Raw genomic sequence first — 20,214 nt, forward strand, 5'->3', positions numbered from 1 at the left:
TTAGGGTGAGAGGGGAAAAGATATAAAAGAGACCTATAAAAGAGGTGCTTCTGCAGCTGTACAGGGCCCTGGTGAGACCACACCTGGAGTATTGTGTGCAGTTCTGGTCTCCAAATTTGAGAAAAGACATTCTGGCTATTGAGCGAGTGCAGCGTAGATTCACGAGGTCAATTCCTGGAATGGCAGGATTACCTTACACTGAAAGACTGAAGCGACTGGGCTTGTATACCCTTGGGTTTCGAAGACTGAGAGGGGATCTGATTGAGACGTATAGGATTATGAAAGAATTGGACACTCTGGCAGTAGGAAACATATTTCCACTGATGGTTGAGTGCCGAACCAGAGGACACAGCTTAAAAATACGGGGTAGACCATTTAGGACAGAGCTCAGAAGAAACTTCTTCACCCAGAGAGTGGTGGCTGTGTGGAATGCTCTGCCCCAGAGGGCAGTGGAGGCCCATTCTCTGGATTCATTTAAGAAAGAGTTGGATAGAGCTCTCAAAGATAGTGGAATCAAGGGTTATGGAGATAAGGTAGGAACAGGATACTGATTAGGAATGATCAGCCATTATTATATTGAATGGCGGTGCAGGCTCGAAGGGCTGAATGGCCTACTCCTGCACCTATTGTCTATGGGGGCAACTTTTTCACACAGAGGGTGGTACGTGTATGGAATGAGCTGCCAGAGGATGTGGTGGAGGTTGGTACAATTGCAACATTTAAGAGGCATTTGGATGGGTATATCAATAGGAAGGGTTTGGAGGGATATGGGCCGGGTGCTGGCGGGTGGGACGAGATTGGGTTGTGATATTTGGTCGGCATGGACGGGTTGGACCGAAGGGTCTGTTTCCATGCTGTACATCTCTATGATTCTATGACCTGATCAGGTCCTGGAGTTTTATCCACTTTTATACGTTTCAAGACATCCAGCACTTCCTCCTCTCTAAGATGGAAATTACAAAGTGTCTAGAAAAAAGTTGGCAAATAATGCCAGACATTCAAGAAGATAGTTCATGACTCCATAATAAGATCATAAGAAATGGGTACAGGAGTAAATTTTTTGGCCCCTGAAGCCTGCTCTATAATTCAATAGGATCATGGCTGATCTGACATTTCTCACGTCCACTTTCCTGCCCTCTCTCTGTAACCTTTGATTTGTAAATGCATGCAGGATACAAAATGAGGTAAATGAGTTCGTAACATTGGAGACATAATGTTCATTAGAATCCCGACAGTGTGAAAATAGGTCATTTGGCCCAACAAGTCCACACTGACTTTCCGAGGACTTGCCCACTCAGACTCACCCCCTACCCTATTTTCATAACCTAGGATTTCCAATGGCAAATCCAACTAACCTACACATCCATGGACACTACAGGCAATTTAGCGTGGCCAATCCACATAACCTGAACATCATTGCACTGCGGAGGCAACACACGGGGGGAGGGGAGGGGGAGGGTGAAAATGTGCGAACTCCGCACAAACATCCAAGGCTGAAATTGAACTCAAGTCCCAGATGCTAACCACTGAGCCACCGCAAAAGGAGCTCGCAAGAACTTCTTAACTAGTGGACAGTTATAGAAGACGACATTAACCATCTTGCCTAAACACTTTTCATGTTGTGGCCATCACAGAGACGTGACTGCAAACAGATCAGTCAAAAAGTGTGGTGCTGGAAAAACGCAGGTCAGGCAGCATCCGAGGAGGAGGGTCGACATTTTGGGCATAAACCTGTCTTTAAAGAGATTCGGTTGGGAATCAAATCTGAAGGAAATGCGAAAATGCATCCCATGGACGGGACAGGCGGACAGAGTTGCCTTTCTACTAAAAAAAAGTGTCATTCGTTAGCAAGAAGCCATATGAGGTCAGAAGGTGCAGAATGTGTGCAGGTGGTGTTGAGGAACAGCAATAGGAAAAAAACATGTTGGTGGGAGAATGTACAGGATTCTTCGGAGGTGGGCCAGAAAATAAATCAAGAGGTAGTACAGGAATGTACAAAAGGCACTATTACAATAATCATGGGGAATTTCAAAATTCAGGTTGACCAGGAAAGTCAGGTTTGTGGCCGATCCGAAGAAAATGAATTTATAGAATGTCTACGGTGTTTTACAAAATAAAAAGCTTGCAAAAACTTATTCACGAGTGGAGAGTCGTAGGGAACGACTTTAATCGTCGGTGTTCTAAAGAAGTTTCATGCCGTTGCTCCATGACCATAAAGAAGTGAAACACGTGGACGTCCTTAAAACATTACATCCAAAACACCAGCATAAATCAATTAGATTAACAGCATAAATCACCATAAAGATATTTAGGAACTTTCTAAAACTAAATTGCGAGCAATAATCCAATAAAAAAAATTGTTCTGTTTTGGGGATCGGTTTTACAAATGGTGACTTAGCATGCTCACGTTAGCAACATCTGAAACGTTTTGTGGAAGAACTGAATCACATCTATAGAGTTCAACTTTTAAAAAGAAAAATTAGCCCCCGACTCGCCACAAACCTTACCGACTTCTCCAAAGACGCTGGTACTCGCACCGAACAGCCGGCCTTTGAAAGAAGAGCCATCTTCCAAGAAAAGCCTCGCAGTTTCCTCCGTTGCAACTTTACCCGGCATATTGCGTGCAGGTTGATGCAGCTGTGTCGTTCTGTTGAGATTATGATCTGTAGGTTCGTCCTGAGGCCTAACACGTGAGCTCCACACTACAGCGCAGTTCGCAACAAAAGATTCTGTGCTAGGCTGCAATCAGGATCACAGCGGCGGAACCTGCTGCTGCCTTCTGAACAACACTTATTCGGACAGCGACTGTTCAAGTCTCAGTAAAAGTCACAAACCGCCAACACATCCTTCGATGCAACTCTCTGCAAAGGAAGTGACGTCCCTACAACTGGAGGTGAAGCTGGCACTGGGATGTGATCGAGATTAAGCTCAATTCAAGACTGTGAGGATATAATTTTGGTAAATACGATACTCAGCATTCAAATACCAATCAAAGTACTAACAGAGAAATATCTGTCCGAGGTCCCATTAATAAAATTTCAACAGCTAACAGAACAAACACGTCGGCCACTTCCAATTTCACGTTCCATGCTTGCTCCTACAGTAGAGGCTGTCAGTGCAACCTTAATATAATACATACACTAGAATGGCACCGTATTAAGGAAGTGCTGCGTGTGGGATGCTATCTTTTGGAAAATTAACTTGAAGCCCTCTGTGTTTTATATATGTGTGAGAGACGATTTCGGTACAAACAACTGAGATGTGCATGACCTCAGAGTCTAAGGGGAATAGAGCCATAGGGGTAGGGTAAAACATGCTTCTCTGTAAAAAAAGACGAGACATCTGCTGCTACGGGTTGATAAGACCACTCACATTGACAGAGTAGAAAAACAAGTCCTTGATTGATAAGACCACTCACACAGAATAGAAAAACAAGTCCTTGATTAATAGGACCACTAACTCTGACAGAGAAGAATAAGTCCTTGACTGATAAGACTACAGGGTAAGAAGAAAAAAACAACTCGGGAGACATCTGCTATAGACTTTAAGATAAGGATATAGAATGGAAAATTGCTGAACGGTTTAGAATGTGAACCTTGTGACTCTTTAGAGCCACAGAGGGGAGGGACTTGTCCTGTATTTAATCAGAAGACGTTGTTAGCCTCGGCGCGCTTTTCTCAGAAGAGTGCCCAACTCTGCAGACTTGCTAATAAAACTTTGTTTTCCTGAATTTGTCTAGAGCGATTATTGAGAAGCGATTTTCGTTTCTAACAATATGGATGCAAAAAATCACGCTAACATTTTGGCCTGGTCAATATTTAGCACTCAACTGATTACTGAATTTACATAGGGTCATGGAGATGTACAGCATAGAAACAGACCCTTCAGTTCAACCTGTCCATGCCGACCAGATATCCCAACCCAGTCTAGTCCCACCTGCCAGCACAAAGCCATGTTGACTATCCCGAATCAGTCCTTGCCTTTTCAAATACATGTACACCCTGTCCCTCAAGATTCCCTCCAACAACTTGCCCACCACTGAGGTCAGGCTCACCGGTCTATAGTTCCCGGCTTGTCTTTACCTCCCTTCTTAAACAGTGGCACCATGTTTGCCAACCCCCAGTCTTCTGGCACCTCACCTGTGACTATCAATGATACAAATATCTCAGCAAGAGGCCCAGCAATCACTTCTCTAGCTACCCACAGAGTTTTCAGATACACCTGATCAGGTCCTGGGGATTTAACCACCTTTAACTGTTTCAAGACATCCAGCACTTCCTCCTCTGTAATCTGGACATTTTGCAAGATGTCACCATCTATTTCCCTACAGTCTATATCTTCCATATCCTTTTCCACAGTAAATGCTGATGCAAAATATTCATTTATTATCTTCCCCATTTTCTGCGGCTCCACACAAAGGCTCCCTTGCTGATCTTTGAGGGGGCCCTATTCTCTCCCTAGTTCCCCTTTTGTCCTTAATATATTTAGAAAAACCTTTTGGATTCTCCTTAATTCTATTTGCCAACGCTATCTCATGTCCCCTTTTTGCCCTCCTGATTTCCCTCTTAAGTATACTCCTACTTCCTTTATACTCTTCTAAGGATTCACTCGATCTATCCTGTCTATACCTGACATTTGCTTCCTTCTTTTTCTTAACCAAACCCTCAATTTCTTTAGTCATCCAGCATTCCCTATACCTACCAGCCTTCCCTTTCACCCTGACAGGAGTATACTTTCTCTGGATTCTTGTTATCTCATTTCTGAAGGCTTCCCATTTTCCAGCCGTCCCTTTACCTGCAAACATCTGCCTCCAATCAGCTTTTGAAAGTTTTTTGCCTAATACCGTCAAAATTAGCCTTTCTCCAATTTCGAACTTCAACCTTTAGATCTGGTCTATCCTTTTCCATCACTATTTTGAAACGAATAGAATTATGGTCGCTGGCCCCAAAGTGCCCCCCCCCCACTGACTCCTCAGTCACCTGCCCTGCCTCATTTCCCAAAAGTAGGTCAAATTTTGCATTTTCTCTAGTAGGTACATCCACTACATTTGGACATTTGTTTCATTGTTGCTTATGGGAATTTACGTTGTAAAAGTTAGTTGCCTGATTCCCTACATTACTGATTAGATTAGATTACTTACAGTGTAGAACCAGGCCCTTCGGCCCAACAACAATTGCAACATTTAAGAGGCATTTGGATGGATATATGAATAGGAAGGGTTTGGAGGGATATGGGCCAGGTGCTGGCAGGTGGGACTAGATTGGGTTGGGATATCTGCTCGGCATGGACCAAAGGGTCTGTTTCCATGCTGTACATCTCAAAGTCCACACCGACCCTCTGAAGAGCAACCCACCCAGACCCATTCCCCTACACCTTGGAAATTTAGCATGGTCAATTCACCTAACCTGCACATTTTTGGACTGTGGGAGGAAACCGGAGCACCCAGAGGAAATCCACACAGACGCGGGGAGAATGTGCAAACTCCACACAGACAATTGCCTGAGGCAGGAATTGAACCCAGGTCTCTGGCGTTGTGAGGCAGCAGTGCTAACCACTGTGCCACCATGCCGCCCCAGATTATTATCTTTCAAACTATTCAGTTGACCACAAAGTGTTCTTGAACATCCTGAGTTCGAGCATAAGTTGCACCTTGTAGATGCAAGCATTTTTCTAAAATTGGATCCAATTAATCAATCCAGAAATTTTGAAAGAGGAACAAATTGTTACCAAGTTAAATTCAATGTCTGTAAGAGTACCTTTTAGAATTATGTTTCGAGCACAGAATGAGGCTATTCAGCCCATAACATCTGTGCTGGTCAATAAAGATCTGACTACATTAATCTAATTTTTGAGCTCTTGGCCCAGAGCACTGGAGACTACAGCAATGCAAATGAATATCTAAATGTTATTCAAATATTACATGACTTTCAGACTCAACCCATCACTTCAGTCTGTGAATTCCAGATTCTCATTGCCTTATGCGTAAAAAGCTTTATCCTCAGCTCTACCCTCTGTCCTAATACCTTAAATCTTTGTCCCTGGCTATTGGTCCTTCTACTCGTGCAAAGAGTGCCTTCCTATTCATCTTACCTGCATTCTTATAATCTTATACGACATTATCAGATCTCCTCACAACCTTTACTGCTCTAAGGGAAAAAAAACTAGCCTATCCATCGATCCTCATTGCTCAGATACTCCGGCCGAGGCAAAATCTTGGTACGATTCCTCATATCTTTCCTCTGATAAGATGTTCAGAACTTACACAGTACTCCAGTAATGGCCTAATTCCAGCATCAGCTCCTTGTTCTTGTGTTCTGTGCCTCAGCTAATAAAGGCAATTATTCATGTGCCTTCTTAATCATCTTATCTGCCTGTCCTGCGATTTTAAAGGACTCAAACATGGGAGTGCCGTTTCCCAGTTTTCTTGTCGCGCATCAATGTTTGAATCTTATATAGCTCTATCACAGCTATACATGCAAAAGAGTACGGTCAAGGGAAAATTTGTGGCCAAATCCAAATCACCAAGAAAACAAAGAACAGAAGTTCAGACAGCACCATCCAGGTTTAATTATATGTCTGAAGACACTAACATCAGTTGATGTGTTACTTGTTACAACCCAATATTGACTCATAACTGTTTATTCCCTGCCACCATTACATAACTAACTAAAACACTAAACTTTATTGACTAAAATTACTAAAATATTAAAAATAGGTATTAAAAACCATTCATTAAAATTAAACTTAAAACAAGTGTCTAAAGTTAATATAAAACAAAATCATAAAATATTAAGGCTATTAAAACTAACGACGTTAATTTCCATGAACACAAGCAATATTAGCTGAGCAGATAAAGTCATTTAGCCATCACTAAAAATCTTGCACAAGTCCAGCGTTAGAGATTTGGTTAATTTCAATGTATCCTGAGCAATTTATTTAAATCTTTGGATTTCCATCTCAAGAGGCTATTATTCAGTTCTAACCATTTTCCTCTGGCAGCTACTATAAAACCAAAATGTGCAAGTTCTGAGCCACCCTTCAGTTCAATTATTTCCTGATTAAGATGTTTATCTTTATGCACCGGTATGGCCCAGGCTTTTTCCAATGATTTGTCCTTGTTTTCAAATCAAATTGTGACATCAACAACAACAATTTTTAGAGCTTTCTTAAATATAAGATTGGGCTTTCAGAGAGCTACTTCCTTATCCTTCAAGCATGGTTCTACATAAGTAGTCCATCCATATTTCCCAATATGGTCCTGTAGTTTTTCCACTATTTTATTGTTTTGTTTAATTCTTGTATTCTTAAAACATGGACAATTACCTGAGATGTGTGACATGGTTTCCGGTGGTGCTTTGCACCAATGGCATGCCTTCTTCAAAAGAGGTCTGCCTCAGATCAGTGGGGGGTGATCTTGTTGGATAATGATTAAATCTCAGTAGCAAACTATTTATTAATTTATATGATTAAATGTTATAAATGATTTAATGCATGAATTAGAAATCTTATCATCTTTATAAATTCTGAATCTTCAGCACCATCAATTTGGCTAACTCCCATTCCTCCCATGCCTCGTGTTGGCATTCAATGTTCTTGTTTTTTCAATCCACTCCGGTTTTAGGGGATTCAAGGGTTCCTCAACTTGTGCAATATGATTATGTTGGGTCTTCTTCTTTAAGAAGGTCCCTACCTTTTTCAAGATCTTCAATTAAGACAATGTGTCTATCATACCTACGTTGCTCTCTTTACAGAATTGAAAAGAAGCCTGAATCACCCTATCGATCAATGATTTAAGGGTGTCATATTTTCTAGTGATTGCCACTGGAATTTGTATCTCTAACTTTATCATTCCCAAACCTCCATCCCTATTCTTTGCATAAATCATCCATATAATGGGGAAGATGCAGGGTCTCTTTAGTAAAACTACAAATTATTTGGTCCAGCTATTGAAGAGTGTTTTGTGAAGTTTCCATTAAAATCAAATGGTTATACAATCTCAGGATAATAAAGGTTTTAAAAATTTCGATCTTTTGCATTGGCCGAAGTGCAGTTGGATCAAGATTCATCACCCAGGTCTTTAATTTGTTGTCCCACTCAGCTACCTCATCACAGGGTAGGCAGGGACAAAGCAGAGAACAAGGTCAGACTGAAAAATTAAACTGCATTTATTTCATTGCAAGAGGCCTAGCAGGGAAGGCAGATGAACTCAGGGCATGGTTAGGAACATAGGACTGGGATATCATAGCAATTACAGAAACATGGCTCAGGGATGGACAGGACTGGCAGCTGAATATTCCAGGATACAAATGCTACAGGAAGGATAGAAAGGGAGGCGAGAGAGGAGGGGGAATTGGCGTTTTTTATAAGGGATAGCATTACAGCTGTACTGAGGGAGGATATTCCTGGAAATACATCCAGGGAAGTTATTTGAGTGGAACTGAGAAATAAGAAAGGGCTGATCACCTTACTGGGATTGTCTTATACACCCCTTAATAGTCAGAGGGAAATTGAGAAACAAATTTGTAAGGAGATCTCAGTTATCTGTAAGAATAATAGGGTGGTTATGGTAGGGGATTTTAACTTTCCAAACATTGACTGGGATTGCCACAGTGTAAAGAGTTTAGATGGAGAGGAATTTGTTAAGTGTGTACAAGAAAATTCTGATTCACTCCGCAGGTAAAGGGACAGCTGGAAAATGGGAAGCCTTCAGAAATGAGATAACGAGAGTCCAAGAGACAATATATTCCTGTCAGGGTGAAAGGAAATGCTGGTAGGTATAGGGAATGCTGGATGACTAAAGAAATTGAGGTTTTGGTTAAGAAAAAGAAGGAAGCATATGTCAGGTATAGATAGGATCGCAAGGTGTTCAACAAGGTTCCCATGGGAGACTGGTTAGCAAAGTTCAATCTCATGGAATATAGGGAGAACTAGCCATTTGGATACAGAACTGGCTCAAAGGTAGAAGACAGAGGATGGTGATGGAGGGTTGATTTTCAGACTGGAGGCCTGTGACCAGTGGCGTGCCACAAGGATCGGTGCTGGGTACACTTTTTCGCGTTATTCATATAAATGATGTGGATGTGAGCATAAGAGGTATAAGTTAGTATGTTTGCAGACGACACCAAAATTGGAGGTGTAGTGGATAGCGAAGAAGGTTATCTCAGATTACAACAGGATCTTGATCAGATGGGCCAATGGGCTGAGAAGTGGTAGGTGGAGTTTAATTTAGATAAATGCGAGATGCTGCATTTTGAGAAAGCAAATCTTAGCAGGACTTATACACTTAATGGTAAGGTCCGAGGGAGTGTTGCTGAACAAAGAGACCTTGGAATGCAGGTTCATAGCTCCTTGAAAGTTCAATCGCAGGTAGATAAGATAGTGAAGAAGGCATTTAGTATGATTTCCTTTATTCATCAGAGTAATGAGTGCATGAGTTGGGAGGTCATGTTACAGCTGTACAGGACATTGAGTAGGCCATTGCTGGAATATTGCGTGCAATTCTGGTCTCCTTCCTGTTGGAAAGGTGTTGTGAAATTTGAAAGGGTTCAGAAAAGATTTACAAGGAGGTTGCTAGGGTTGGAGGATTTGAGCTATAGGGAGAGGTTGAATAGGCTGGGGCTGCTTTCCCTGGAGCGTCAGAGGCTGAGGGGTGACCTTATAGAGGTCTATAAACTCATGAGGGTCATGGATAGGATAAATAAACAAAGTCTTTTCCCTGGGGTGGGGGGGTCCAGGACTAGAGGGTATAGGTTTAGGGTGACAGGAGAAAGATATAAAAGAGAACTAAGGGGCAATTTTTTCACGCAGAGGGTGGTACGTGTATGGAATGAGCTGCCAGAGGAAATGGTGGAGGCTGGTACAATTGCAACATTTAAAAGGCATCTGGATGGGTTTATGAATAGGAGTGCTTTGGAAGGATACGGGCTAGGTGCTGGTAGATGGGACTAGATTGGGTTGGGGTATCTTGTCAGCTTGGATGAGTTGGATCGAAGGGTCTGTTTCCATGCTTGTACATCTCTATGACTCTGTGACCTGCCCATGGATCAACTTGGGATTCTAGATATTTTTCTGTATCTCTTGGGGAGATATAGTCAATATCACTTCTATCTCATGATTAAATAACAAGATCTTCTCTTTATAAGAAAATGAAATCCCTTGGTCTTTTTGATGTTAATTGCCAGACCTGAATAATCACAGAATTGCTGGACAATCTGAAGATTTCTTGCCATCCCTAAGTGTGAGTCACTCACTAGTATGATGTCATCAACAAAAGCTAGAGCAAATCACTTAGAATCCCTAGAGTGTGGGAACAGGCCATTCAGCCCAACACATCCACATTGACCCTCTGAAGAGTAACCCACCCAGACTCATTTCCCCTATCCAATTACTCTACATTTGCCCCTGACTAATGCACCTAACCTACATATCCCTGAACGCTATGGGCAATTTGACATGGCCAATTCACCTAACCTGCACATCTTTGGATTGTGGGAGGAAACCAGAGCACCGAGAGGAAACCCACACAGATACTTGGAGAGTGTGCAATCACCACACAGACAGTCACCCAAGGCTGGAATCGAACCCGGGTCCCTGGTGCTATGAGGCAGCAATGCTAACCACTGAGCCACCATTTCACCCGAAGAAGGAGGCTATTTGGCCCACCTAGTCTGCACTGACTCTCCGAACATCATCCCACCCAGACCCAGCATCCACCTCATCCCTGTAACTCCACATTTCCCATGGCTAATTCACCTAACTTGCACATCTGGACTGTGGGAGGAAACTGGAACACTGCAAACTTTCATAGAGAATCATCCAAGGCTGAGATCAAACTCATGCTCCTGGCATTGTAAAGCAGCAATGCTAACCAGTGAGCCAGCATGCATAAGTTAATCTTATCTCTAGTAAAAGGTATAAAAACACCAGAATTTGCATCTTTGAAAGTATATAACCAGAGAATCTAATGCTATGTCGAATAAGATCGGAGACAAGGAATCACCTTGCTTAACTCCTTTCTTGATCCTGATTGGATTAGTTTTACAATGGTTTCCTTCGATTGTCATATTCCGTATTTAAATCTGTATTTAATTGTATAAAAGACTTATAAATAGCAAACCTTTAAAATGTTTTAAATATTAATATGTGCCCTACTGAGTCAAAGGCTTTTGCCAAATCAATTAAAACAACTGAGAGATCTTTCCTGTTCCTTTTAGCTCCCTTAATGATATTTTCTAAATGGTTATATTCTCAATATAATGGGAGGTAGTTGCAAAGAGCTCCTTCTTTATGAAATTTAAATCCACTGCCTCGCTAAATCTCTTAGTCATGATTTTAGTAAAACGACAGAGTAAAATAGGTTCAATTGTAACTGGCCTCCAGTTGTCAATCGCTTGGAGGCCGTCCTTTTCCTCAGTTTTAGAGATTAAAACTATCCTACTCTTTTTGAAGGAATCTGGTATCACACCTGATTTGAGCCAAGAGAGAAGATTCTGGGGAATAACGTCACATCTCTTTCATATATTCATGGATATCTTTAAGCTATTCAAGTAAATCACCTCCATAGCCATATTAATTTCCCCTTCCTCTGTATGTTGAGATGTGCTTTATTATTTGGCTTTGATAATTTAGAACAAAATAGCCTTTCCAATTCCACTTTTGGTAAGGGACAGGGGTAATCACAGGGGGGCGGGGGGGGGGCATGATTTGATGAGCAAAACGTCTTTTATTAGTCTTACAAAATAATTGGGTCTCCATAAACTGAGATTTCTTAGCTGCATACTGTTTTCTTAGGGTAGCAAGGTGGCTAGCACTGCTGCCTAACAATGCCACGGACCGGGGTTCAATTCCACCCTGTGGGCAACTGTATGGAATTTGCATGTTCTCTCCAGGTCTGTCTGGGTTTGCTCTGGTTTCTGCCCACAAGTCCAAAGACGTGCAAAGTATGTGGATTGACCATGCTAAATGTGCAGGCTTGGTGGATTAGCCGTGGGATATATAGGGGTAGGGTAGAGGTAGTGGGTCTGGATGGGATACTCTTGGTGTGAACTTGATGGGCCAAATGGCCTGCTTCCATGCTGTAGGGATTCTATGATTCTTGCTTCACTATTCCTGCCACTTTTCTTTCTTTTCTTTCTATCTGTATGCCTGATCCTTCTCAGTATTCTTAACACTTCCTGATGTCACATTCCTATTAATTGGAAGATTTGTAAGATGTTAAATGAGCCCTAACCTCAGCCCTTTGGCCTCTGGATCCCTTTTTTAATGAGTTAGTTCTTCCACCTGCAATAACTGATCATCTATATCCTGATGTTTGGGGTTACAAGCGGATAGTTGATTAATCCTATCAGAATTATGAGGGATCTCAATTTGATGCAATATTCCCTCATCTAACTCGTCCTCATTTATAGTCTCTAAAGGTACATCATGGACCGAAGTAAGGGAAATTTATGCTGGTAAGCTTACTCGAGGTGTTTTTGTTAATAAAATAACTTCCCATAAATCACTGTTCTAACTTGCGAAGGAATGGAATTTCCTTCTCTAGTCATTTGTAAGCCCTTCTACGTGACTTTGAATTCTTCATACTTTTGATTCCTAAGGCCAGCATGACTATGCTGTTCATGCTGACCAAGGCCTTTTTTGATGTAAAAGTAAGCTCACATCTAGAACGTGCAAAATGCTCCGACTTGTCTAATACTTAGATTTTCCTTGTACCCAATATAGTGATAAGCAGTAAGATGATATTCAGTGCTTTTGCCACATCTAGAACATCTAGTATGAATGTTTTTAACACCGTGATTTTTGGCCACATGAAAGTACCCATTGTCGGGTGAAGGGAATTGCATAGAGTGCAAAACAACCCATTATAGTACACAGAGGAACCTCAATTATCCAAACGGCATGAACGGGGATTATTTTGCTTGGATAATCGAATGTTTGGACAATCAAATGCCACATACACCGTTTAGCTAAGCAACGGACTTTGCGATCTTGTCCAGATAATCTGAAATTCATATAATCGAATGCCGATAATCAAGGTTCCTCCATATTGTATAACTTCTTCACTTGTGTAAGTTCTGTCATTTGTTGAAGGGATAATTATTGGTTCTGTATTGGCTATATTATCAGAGATTTCCTTATCCTGTTTAGATTAGATTAGATTAGATTACTTACAGTGTGGAAACAGGCCCTTCGGCCCAACAAGTCCACACCGACCCGCCGAAGCGCAACCCACCCACACCCCTACATCTACCCCTTACCTAATACTACGGGCAATTTAGCATGGCCAATTCACCTGGCCTGCACATCTTTGGACTGTGGGAGGAAACCGGAGCACCTGGAGGAAACCCACGCAGACACGGGGAGAATGTGCAAACTCCACGCAGTCAGTCGCCTGAGGCGGGGATTGAACCCGGGTCTCTGGCGCTGTGAGGCAGCAGTGCTAACCACTGTACCACCGTGCCGCCCTCATTTGGCAGAATGCCTCATCACCAAAACTTCCCAACAAACATCAAGACATCACTTGGCTGATGATGAGAAGGGCACTATCGTTGAGATCCTTTATCTATGCCTGATCAGCTTGCAGCACTGCATGCTGCCCTTGAAGTGGCTGCAGAGGGAGTTGAGACTGTCACACATCTCCTTCTGGAATGTGCCATTGCAATGGAAGTCTGGAGGCAAGATGCAGTGGTTTTTGTCGAGGTTCGTCCCAAGCAGCTCCATGTTGTGGAACTCTGTGCTCTATGGTCTGTTCCCTGGGATGCACACCGAGAAAGACATCAACTGTGCCTGGAGGACCATCAACTTGGTGAAAGACGCTCTTTGGTCTGCCTGAGCCTTGTTGGCCCCCCAGAACAAGGAGTTGACCCTGACTGAGTGTTGAAAATGTGTTGCTGGAAAAGCACAGCAGGTCAGGCAGCATCCAAGGAACAGGAGAATCGACGTTTCGGGCATAAGCCCTTCTTCAGGAAGGGCTTATGCCTGACTGAGTGTTGCAGACTAGCACGTTACAAGGTCCAGGACGACATGCTGAGTGACGCACTAAAGCTTGGGGCAGCTGGCGCCAAAGTGCAGTGTGGCAAGACCACAGTCTGAGGTATTCTTGATGAAATTAAATGGGGTCTGTTCAGCAATGGGCCCTTCCTAGTGTGTCAAATATTTGTAAACATTAATATTATCTGTGTAAGAGAGGTCTTTAGTTTTGTAGATAGTCAACTCCAACATTTGGAGATGCCAGTGTTGGACTGGGGTGCACCAAGTTAAAAAAATCACACAACACGAGTCCAACAGGTTTATTTGGAAACACTAGCTTTCAGAGCGCTGCACCTTCAGGTGGTTGTGGAGTATAACATCGTAAGACACAGAATTTATAGCAAAACTTTACAGTGTGATGTAACTAAAATTATATATTGAAAAAGACCTGGATTATTTGTTAAGCCTCTCATCTTTTAGAATGACCATGTTGGTTTCAGTTCTTCCTCTGTAAATTGCAAAACATTTTTAAAAGTTACATTCTCAAATGTTGGCCCAGATAATGCATTTAAGGTGTGAGCTGGTCCTCAGGACAACCGGGACTTTGGGTTCATGTCACACCACAGGTGACCCCATTGCACTATAGACACACAGAGACACACACACATACACTCCTACACACACATACACACATTCCTACAGACACACACACTCTCCTACAGACACTCCCAGACTCACACGTGCACCCTCTCACAGACTTATGCCCCTTTGCAGTCACACTCACACAAATACACACACTATCTCACAGAGACTCATAACCCCTACTCCAACCCCTCCCCTCTCCACCTCACACGCACACCCACATGTACACATACATATATAAGTTTGTGGGGTGAATTTGTACTTGCAGAATTACATTTTATTTTGCTCAAAAACTGCATGAATCCACGTAAGCTTCTGTAAATCCTTTTTTTAGATTAGAATCAGTCTGACCATTGCAGCACAGACAGCCTCACACAGGGAAGCTCACACCTTAAATGCATTATCTGGGCTGACATAACACCAATTGTTAAAGTTGAGAATGTAACTTTTAAAAAGGTTTTGCAATTTACACATAAAAGGATTGAAACCAACATGGTCATTCTAAAAGATGAGAGACTTATCAAATATTCCATGTCTTCTTCAATATATAATTTCAGTTACATCACACTGTAAACTTTTGCTATAAATTCTGTGTCTTAAAATCTTATACTCCACAATCACCTGATGAAGGAGCAGAGCTCCGAAAGCCAGTGCTTCCAAATAAACCTGTTGGACTATAACCTGGTGTTATGTGATTTTTAACTTCGTCAACTCCAACATTTTGTGTGTTTACTTGATATGCAACTGTGCAGAACCAAACCTTTTTTGTGCTAATGTATATATACAAAAAGTCTTTTTAATGAATAAAGTATGTTTGAAATAAAAAAATGCCTGAGTGGAGTAACTATTCCAGCCAGCAGAGGCCAACAGTTCAAAGCCTCCCTGTGTTGTCACCGTTTTCTGCTTGAATCCACTGTCAGTGTGCAAACTCATGAGCATCTGCGACCAGTCCACACTGGCCTCAGGAGCCAAGGTGAATCGAGGCATGTTCTTTGGGAACTGTCTGAGCCAATACTTCATTCCCTTCACTGTCAGGACAGATTACCTGAAGGTACTGGGAATAAGGTTTGGAGGGGCCAAGGCATGCACAAAATGCACACGTCATGGAGCTGTTTGTGACAAACCTCAGCAAAAACTAGTGCATCTTCCTCCAGACTTCTTTACAAAGGCACATTCCAGAAGGAGATGTGTGACATTCTCAACCTGTTCCACAGCCATATCGCGAGGAGCATGTGGTGCTGCAGGCTGACCAGGCTTAGGTAAAGGATCTTGCAGGTAGTGCCCTTCTCACCACCAGCCAAGTGATGCCTTATTGGAAAGTCCTAGTCATGAGGCATTCTGCCAAATGACTTTGATAGTCTGCTCAAGGAATCATGCAACTGGATGCACCTTCTCAGGCTCCTCAGCAAAGCCTCTCTGCCTTTCTCTATTGGGTTAAAAATAACACAACACCAGGTTATAGTCCAACAGGTTTATTTGGAAGCACTAGCTTTTTGAGTGCTGATCCTTCATCAGGTGGTTGTGGAGTATAAGATCATAGGACACAGAATTTATAGCAAAAGTTTACAGTATGACGTAACTGAAATTATACCATGAAAAAGACCTGGATTGTTTAAGTCTGTCATCTTTTAGAAGGGCATGTTGGTTTCAATTCTTTCATATGTAAATCCCAGAACTTCCTTAAAGTTACATTCTCAAGTGAGTTTTAACAATGGGTGCCACATTGGCCCAGATAATGCATTTAAGGTGTGAGGTGCCCTGTGTGATGCTGTCTGTGCTGTCTGATTCTAATCTAAAAAAGGGATTTACAGAATCTTACATGTTACATTTATGCAATTTTTGAGCAAAACAAAATGTAATTCTGCAAGTACAAATTCACCCCACAATCGTGTGTGTGTGTGTGTGTGTGTGTATATACGTGTGCGAGTGTGAGTGTAAACGGGTATAAGTCTGTGAGAGGGTGCATGTGAGTGTGGGAGCATATGTGTGAGTGTTTGAGAGAGGGTCTGTGTGAGTGTATGGGTCTGTAGGCATCTGTGTGTGTCTGTAGGAGTGTATGTGTTTGTGTCTATGTCTTCTGTCTGTCTATCTGTGTAGTGTAGTGGGGTCACCTGTACTGTGACATGAACCCAAGGTCCTGGTACTGAACTTGGCTTTCAGCCTCTGCTCATCTAAGACCCTCGCCACACCTCCACTTCTTGCCTTTAAACAATGACCAAACCTCAAACAGATCATTGTTCACAGCAAACTGCCCTGGCTTTCAGGACAACACCAAACAATCTTGTCATAGTAGATGCTGCAAGGCGTGTCAGAGTGTCAACATGGATACCACCATTACACGTGGGGACACCTCCTCCATGTACGTGACAGGTATTCATGTGACTCGGCCAACGTTGTCTATCTCATACGCTGCAGGCAAGGATGCCCTGAGGCATAGCACAGGCTACGGCAAGGGATGAATGGACACCGCACAACAATCAACAAACAGGAGGGTTCCCTCCCAGTTGGAGAACACTTCAGAGGTCAGGGACATTCGACCTCGGACCTTCAGGTGACCGTCCTCCAAGGCAAACTTTGGGACAGGCAGCAATGCAAAGTGGTCGATCAGAGACTGATAGCTAAATTCAGTATCCATGGGGGTGGCCTCAACCGGGATTAGATTAGATTAGATTCCCTAGGGTAGGGAAACAGCCCCTTTCGCCCAACAAGTCCACATTTACCCTCCGAAGAACAACCCAGACCCATTCCCCTACATTTACCACTGAATAAAGCACCTAACACTACGAGCAATTTAGCATGGCCAATTCACCTAACCTGCACATCTTTGGACTGTGAGAGGAAACTGGAGCACCTGGACGAAACCCACCCAGACATGGGGAGAATGTGCAAACTCCATATAGACAGTTGCCCGAGGCAGGAATTGAACCTGGGTCCCTGGCACTGGGAGGCTGCAGTGCTAACCACTGAGCCACCATGCTGCCCGCGGTGGGATCATGGGTTCATGTCACACTACAGGTGACTCCATCACATTGCACGCACAGACAGGCGCACACAGACGCAGGCAGACACACACATACATGGGCACACACACAGCTACAGATCCATACCCTCACACAGACCAGCTCTCATATTCTCACACACAAACTCACACATAACCTCTCACAGACTTATACCCTTTTATACTCACACACATACACACACTCAAAAATTGCATAAATGTAACATATAAGATTCTGTAAATCCCTTTTTTAGATTAGAATCAGTCTGAACATTGGGGCACAGACAGCGTCACATAGGGCACCTCACACCTTCAATGCATTATCTGGGACAACATGGCATCTATTGTTAAAACTCACTTGAGAACGTAACTTTAAGGAAGTTTTGCAATTTACATATGAAAGAAATGAAACCAACATGCCCATTCTAAAAGATGACAGACTTAAACAAACCAGGTCTTTTTCAAAATATAATTTCAGTTACATCACGCTGTAAATGTTTGCTATAAATTCTGTTTCATAAAGTAATAGGGTCATAGAGATGTAGAGCATGGAAACAGACCCTTTGGTCCAATGTGTCCATGCCGCCCAGATATTCCAACCCAATCTCGTTCCTCTTGCCAGCACCCAGCCCATATCTCTCCAAACCCTTCCTATTCATATACCCTTCCAAATCCCTCTTAAATGTTACAATTGTACCTGCCTCCACCACTTCCTCTGGCAGCTCATTCCATACACGTACCACCCTTTGCGTGAAAAAGTTGCCTCTTAGGTCTCTTTTATAAGTTTCTCCTCTCACCCTAAACCTATGCCCTCTAGTTCTGGACTCCCCGACCCTTGGGAAAAGACTTTGCCTATTTACCCTATCCATGCCCCTCATAATTTTGTAAACCTCTATAAGATCACCCCTCAGCCTCCAATGCTCCAGGGAAAATAGCCCCAGCCTGTTCAGCCTCTCCCTATAGCTCAAATCCTCCAACTCTGGCAACATCCTTGTAAATCTTTTCTGAACCCTTTCAAGTTTCACAACAACTTTCTGATAGGAAGGAGACCAGAATTGCACACAATATTCCAACAGTGGCCTAACCAATGTCCTGTACAGCCGCAACATGACCTCCCGACTCCTGTACTCAATACTCTGACCAATAAAGGAAAGCATACCAAACGCCTTTTTCACTATCCTATCTACCTGCGACTCCACTTTCAAGGAGCTATGAACCTGTACTCCAAGGTCTCTTTGTTCAGCAACACTCCCTAGGACCTTACCATTAAGTGTATAAGTCCTGCTAAGATTTGCTTTCCCAAAATGCAGCACCTCGCATTTATCTGAATTAAACTCCATTTGCCACTTCTCAGCCCATCCTCCGATCTTACACTCCACATCCACCTGATGAAGGAGCAGCACTCCATAAGCTAGTGCTTCCAAATAAACGTGTTGGACTGTAACCTGGTGTTGTGCAGTTTTTAACTTTGTACACCCCAGTCCAACACTGGTACCTGCAAATCATTCCTCTTTTGGATGCTCTTCCTGCTGATGATCATGGAAGAAGTTGGGGGGGTTACGGTTTCTTCCTCGCTCTGCTGATCAATCATGATGACTGAGCCGACTTCTCCCAGAATGCTCCTCAGAACGTTCCTCTTAGAAGGAGTGAATCGTCAAAGTGTAACAAAATCTGGGCATTTGGGAGCACCGCTCCCTCTCGATTGCGGGTAAAAACCTGGTAATCAGATATGAGGCACTCTCTCTCTATTTTTGTACGTGGCACAGGTCTGGCCCATTCCCCAAAACTGCTCTGTTTTAGTCACATGAGCCAGTTTCAATTTTATCTGGAAGCCTAAGTTAGACAGGGTCTGCAGGGAATCCATGTACAAAACTCTGGATAAAGGGAGAGAAATGAGCATATCTAATGTTGTCCTCATCCTGATGTGTGCAGCTACCTCAAGTTGTGCGTAGACTCTCGATAAGCAAACACTAAGTGTCACTACATACTGGGGTTCTACCTGTCCTTGGATGTTGCAAAGGACGGGACTGGTCTTGCTGCTGTGGAACGCTCCAAGTAGTTGGACTGTTCTGTATCACCTGTCCTTCGTAGAGAAATTTGCAAAGAAAAATACCTTTGACCATCAGTCCATCAGGAAGTGGTCAGTATGTAGCATCCTTGAGAGAAAATGAGAGTGTGGATCCTGTTGTTTGGTTTCCTGAGCAGGCTGTAATAGAATCATAGAATTCTTACAGTGTAGAAACAGGCCATTTGGCCCAAAATGTCCACACCACCCCTCTGAAGAGTAACCCACCCAGACCCATTCTCCAACCCTAAGATCCTGACTAATGCACCTAATTTACACATCCCTGAACACTATGGCCAATTTTAGCATGGCCAGTTCACCTAACCTGCATATCTTAGGGGAGGAAGCCGGAGCACCCGGAAGACACGGAGAGAATGTGCAAACTCCACACAGACAGTCGCCCGAGGCTAGAATCAAACCTGGTTCCCTGGCACTGTGAGGCAGCAGTGCTAGCTACTGAGCCACTGTACCACCCCTTTGCTGTCAAAGTGTCAGAATGCATTGTTACTAGAACTTCCTAACAAGCACCAAGACATCGCTT

General features: G+C 43.0%; 1 protein-coding gene across 1 annotated transcript in view; it reads right to left on the reverse strand.

Annotated features, from left to right (window-relative positions):
* Positions 1-2,616, reverse strand: part of cad (carbamoyl-phosphate synthetase 2, aspartate transcarbamylase, and dihydroorotase) — a 113,342-nt gene extending 110,726 nt beyond the window's left edge. The window contains exon 1 of the mRNA XM_087976623.1: positions 2,503-2,616. Within this exon, the coding sequence (XP_087832749.1) occupies positions 2,503-2,616 (114 nt within the window). The remainder of the gene's footprint in view (positions 1-2,502) is intronic.
* Positions 2,617-20,214: the final 17,598 nt, after the last annotated feature.

Source organism: Chiloscyllium plagiosum, unplaced genomic scaffold (genome assembly GCF_037043375.1).
Source record: "Chiloscyllium plagiosum isolate Xiang-an unplaced genomic scaffold, Cpla_swu_hap1 HiC_scaffold_3, whole genome shotgun sequence".
Classification (NCBI taxonomy): domain Eukaryota; kingdom Metazoa; phylum Chordata; class Chondrichthyes; order Orectolobiformes; family Hemiscylliidae; genus Chiloscyllium; species Chiloscyllium plagiosum.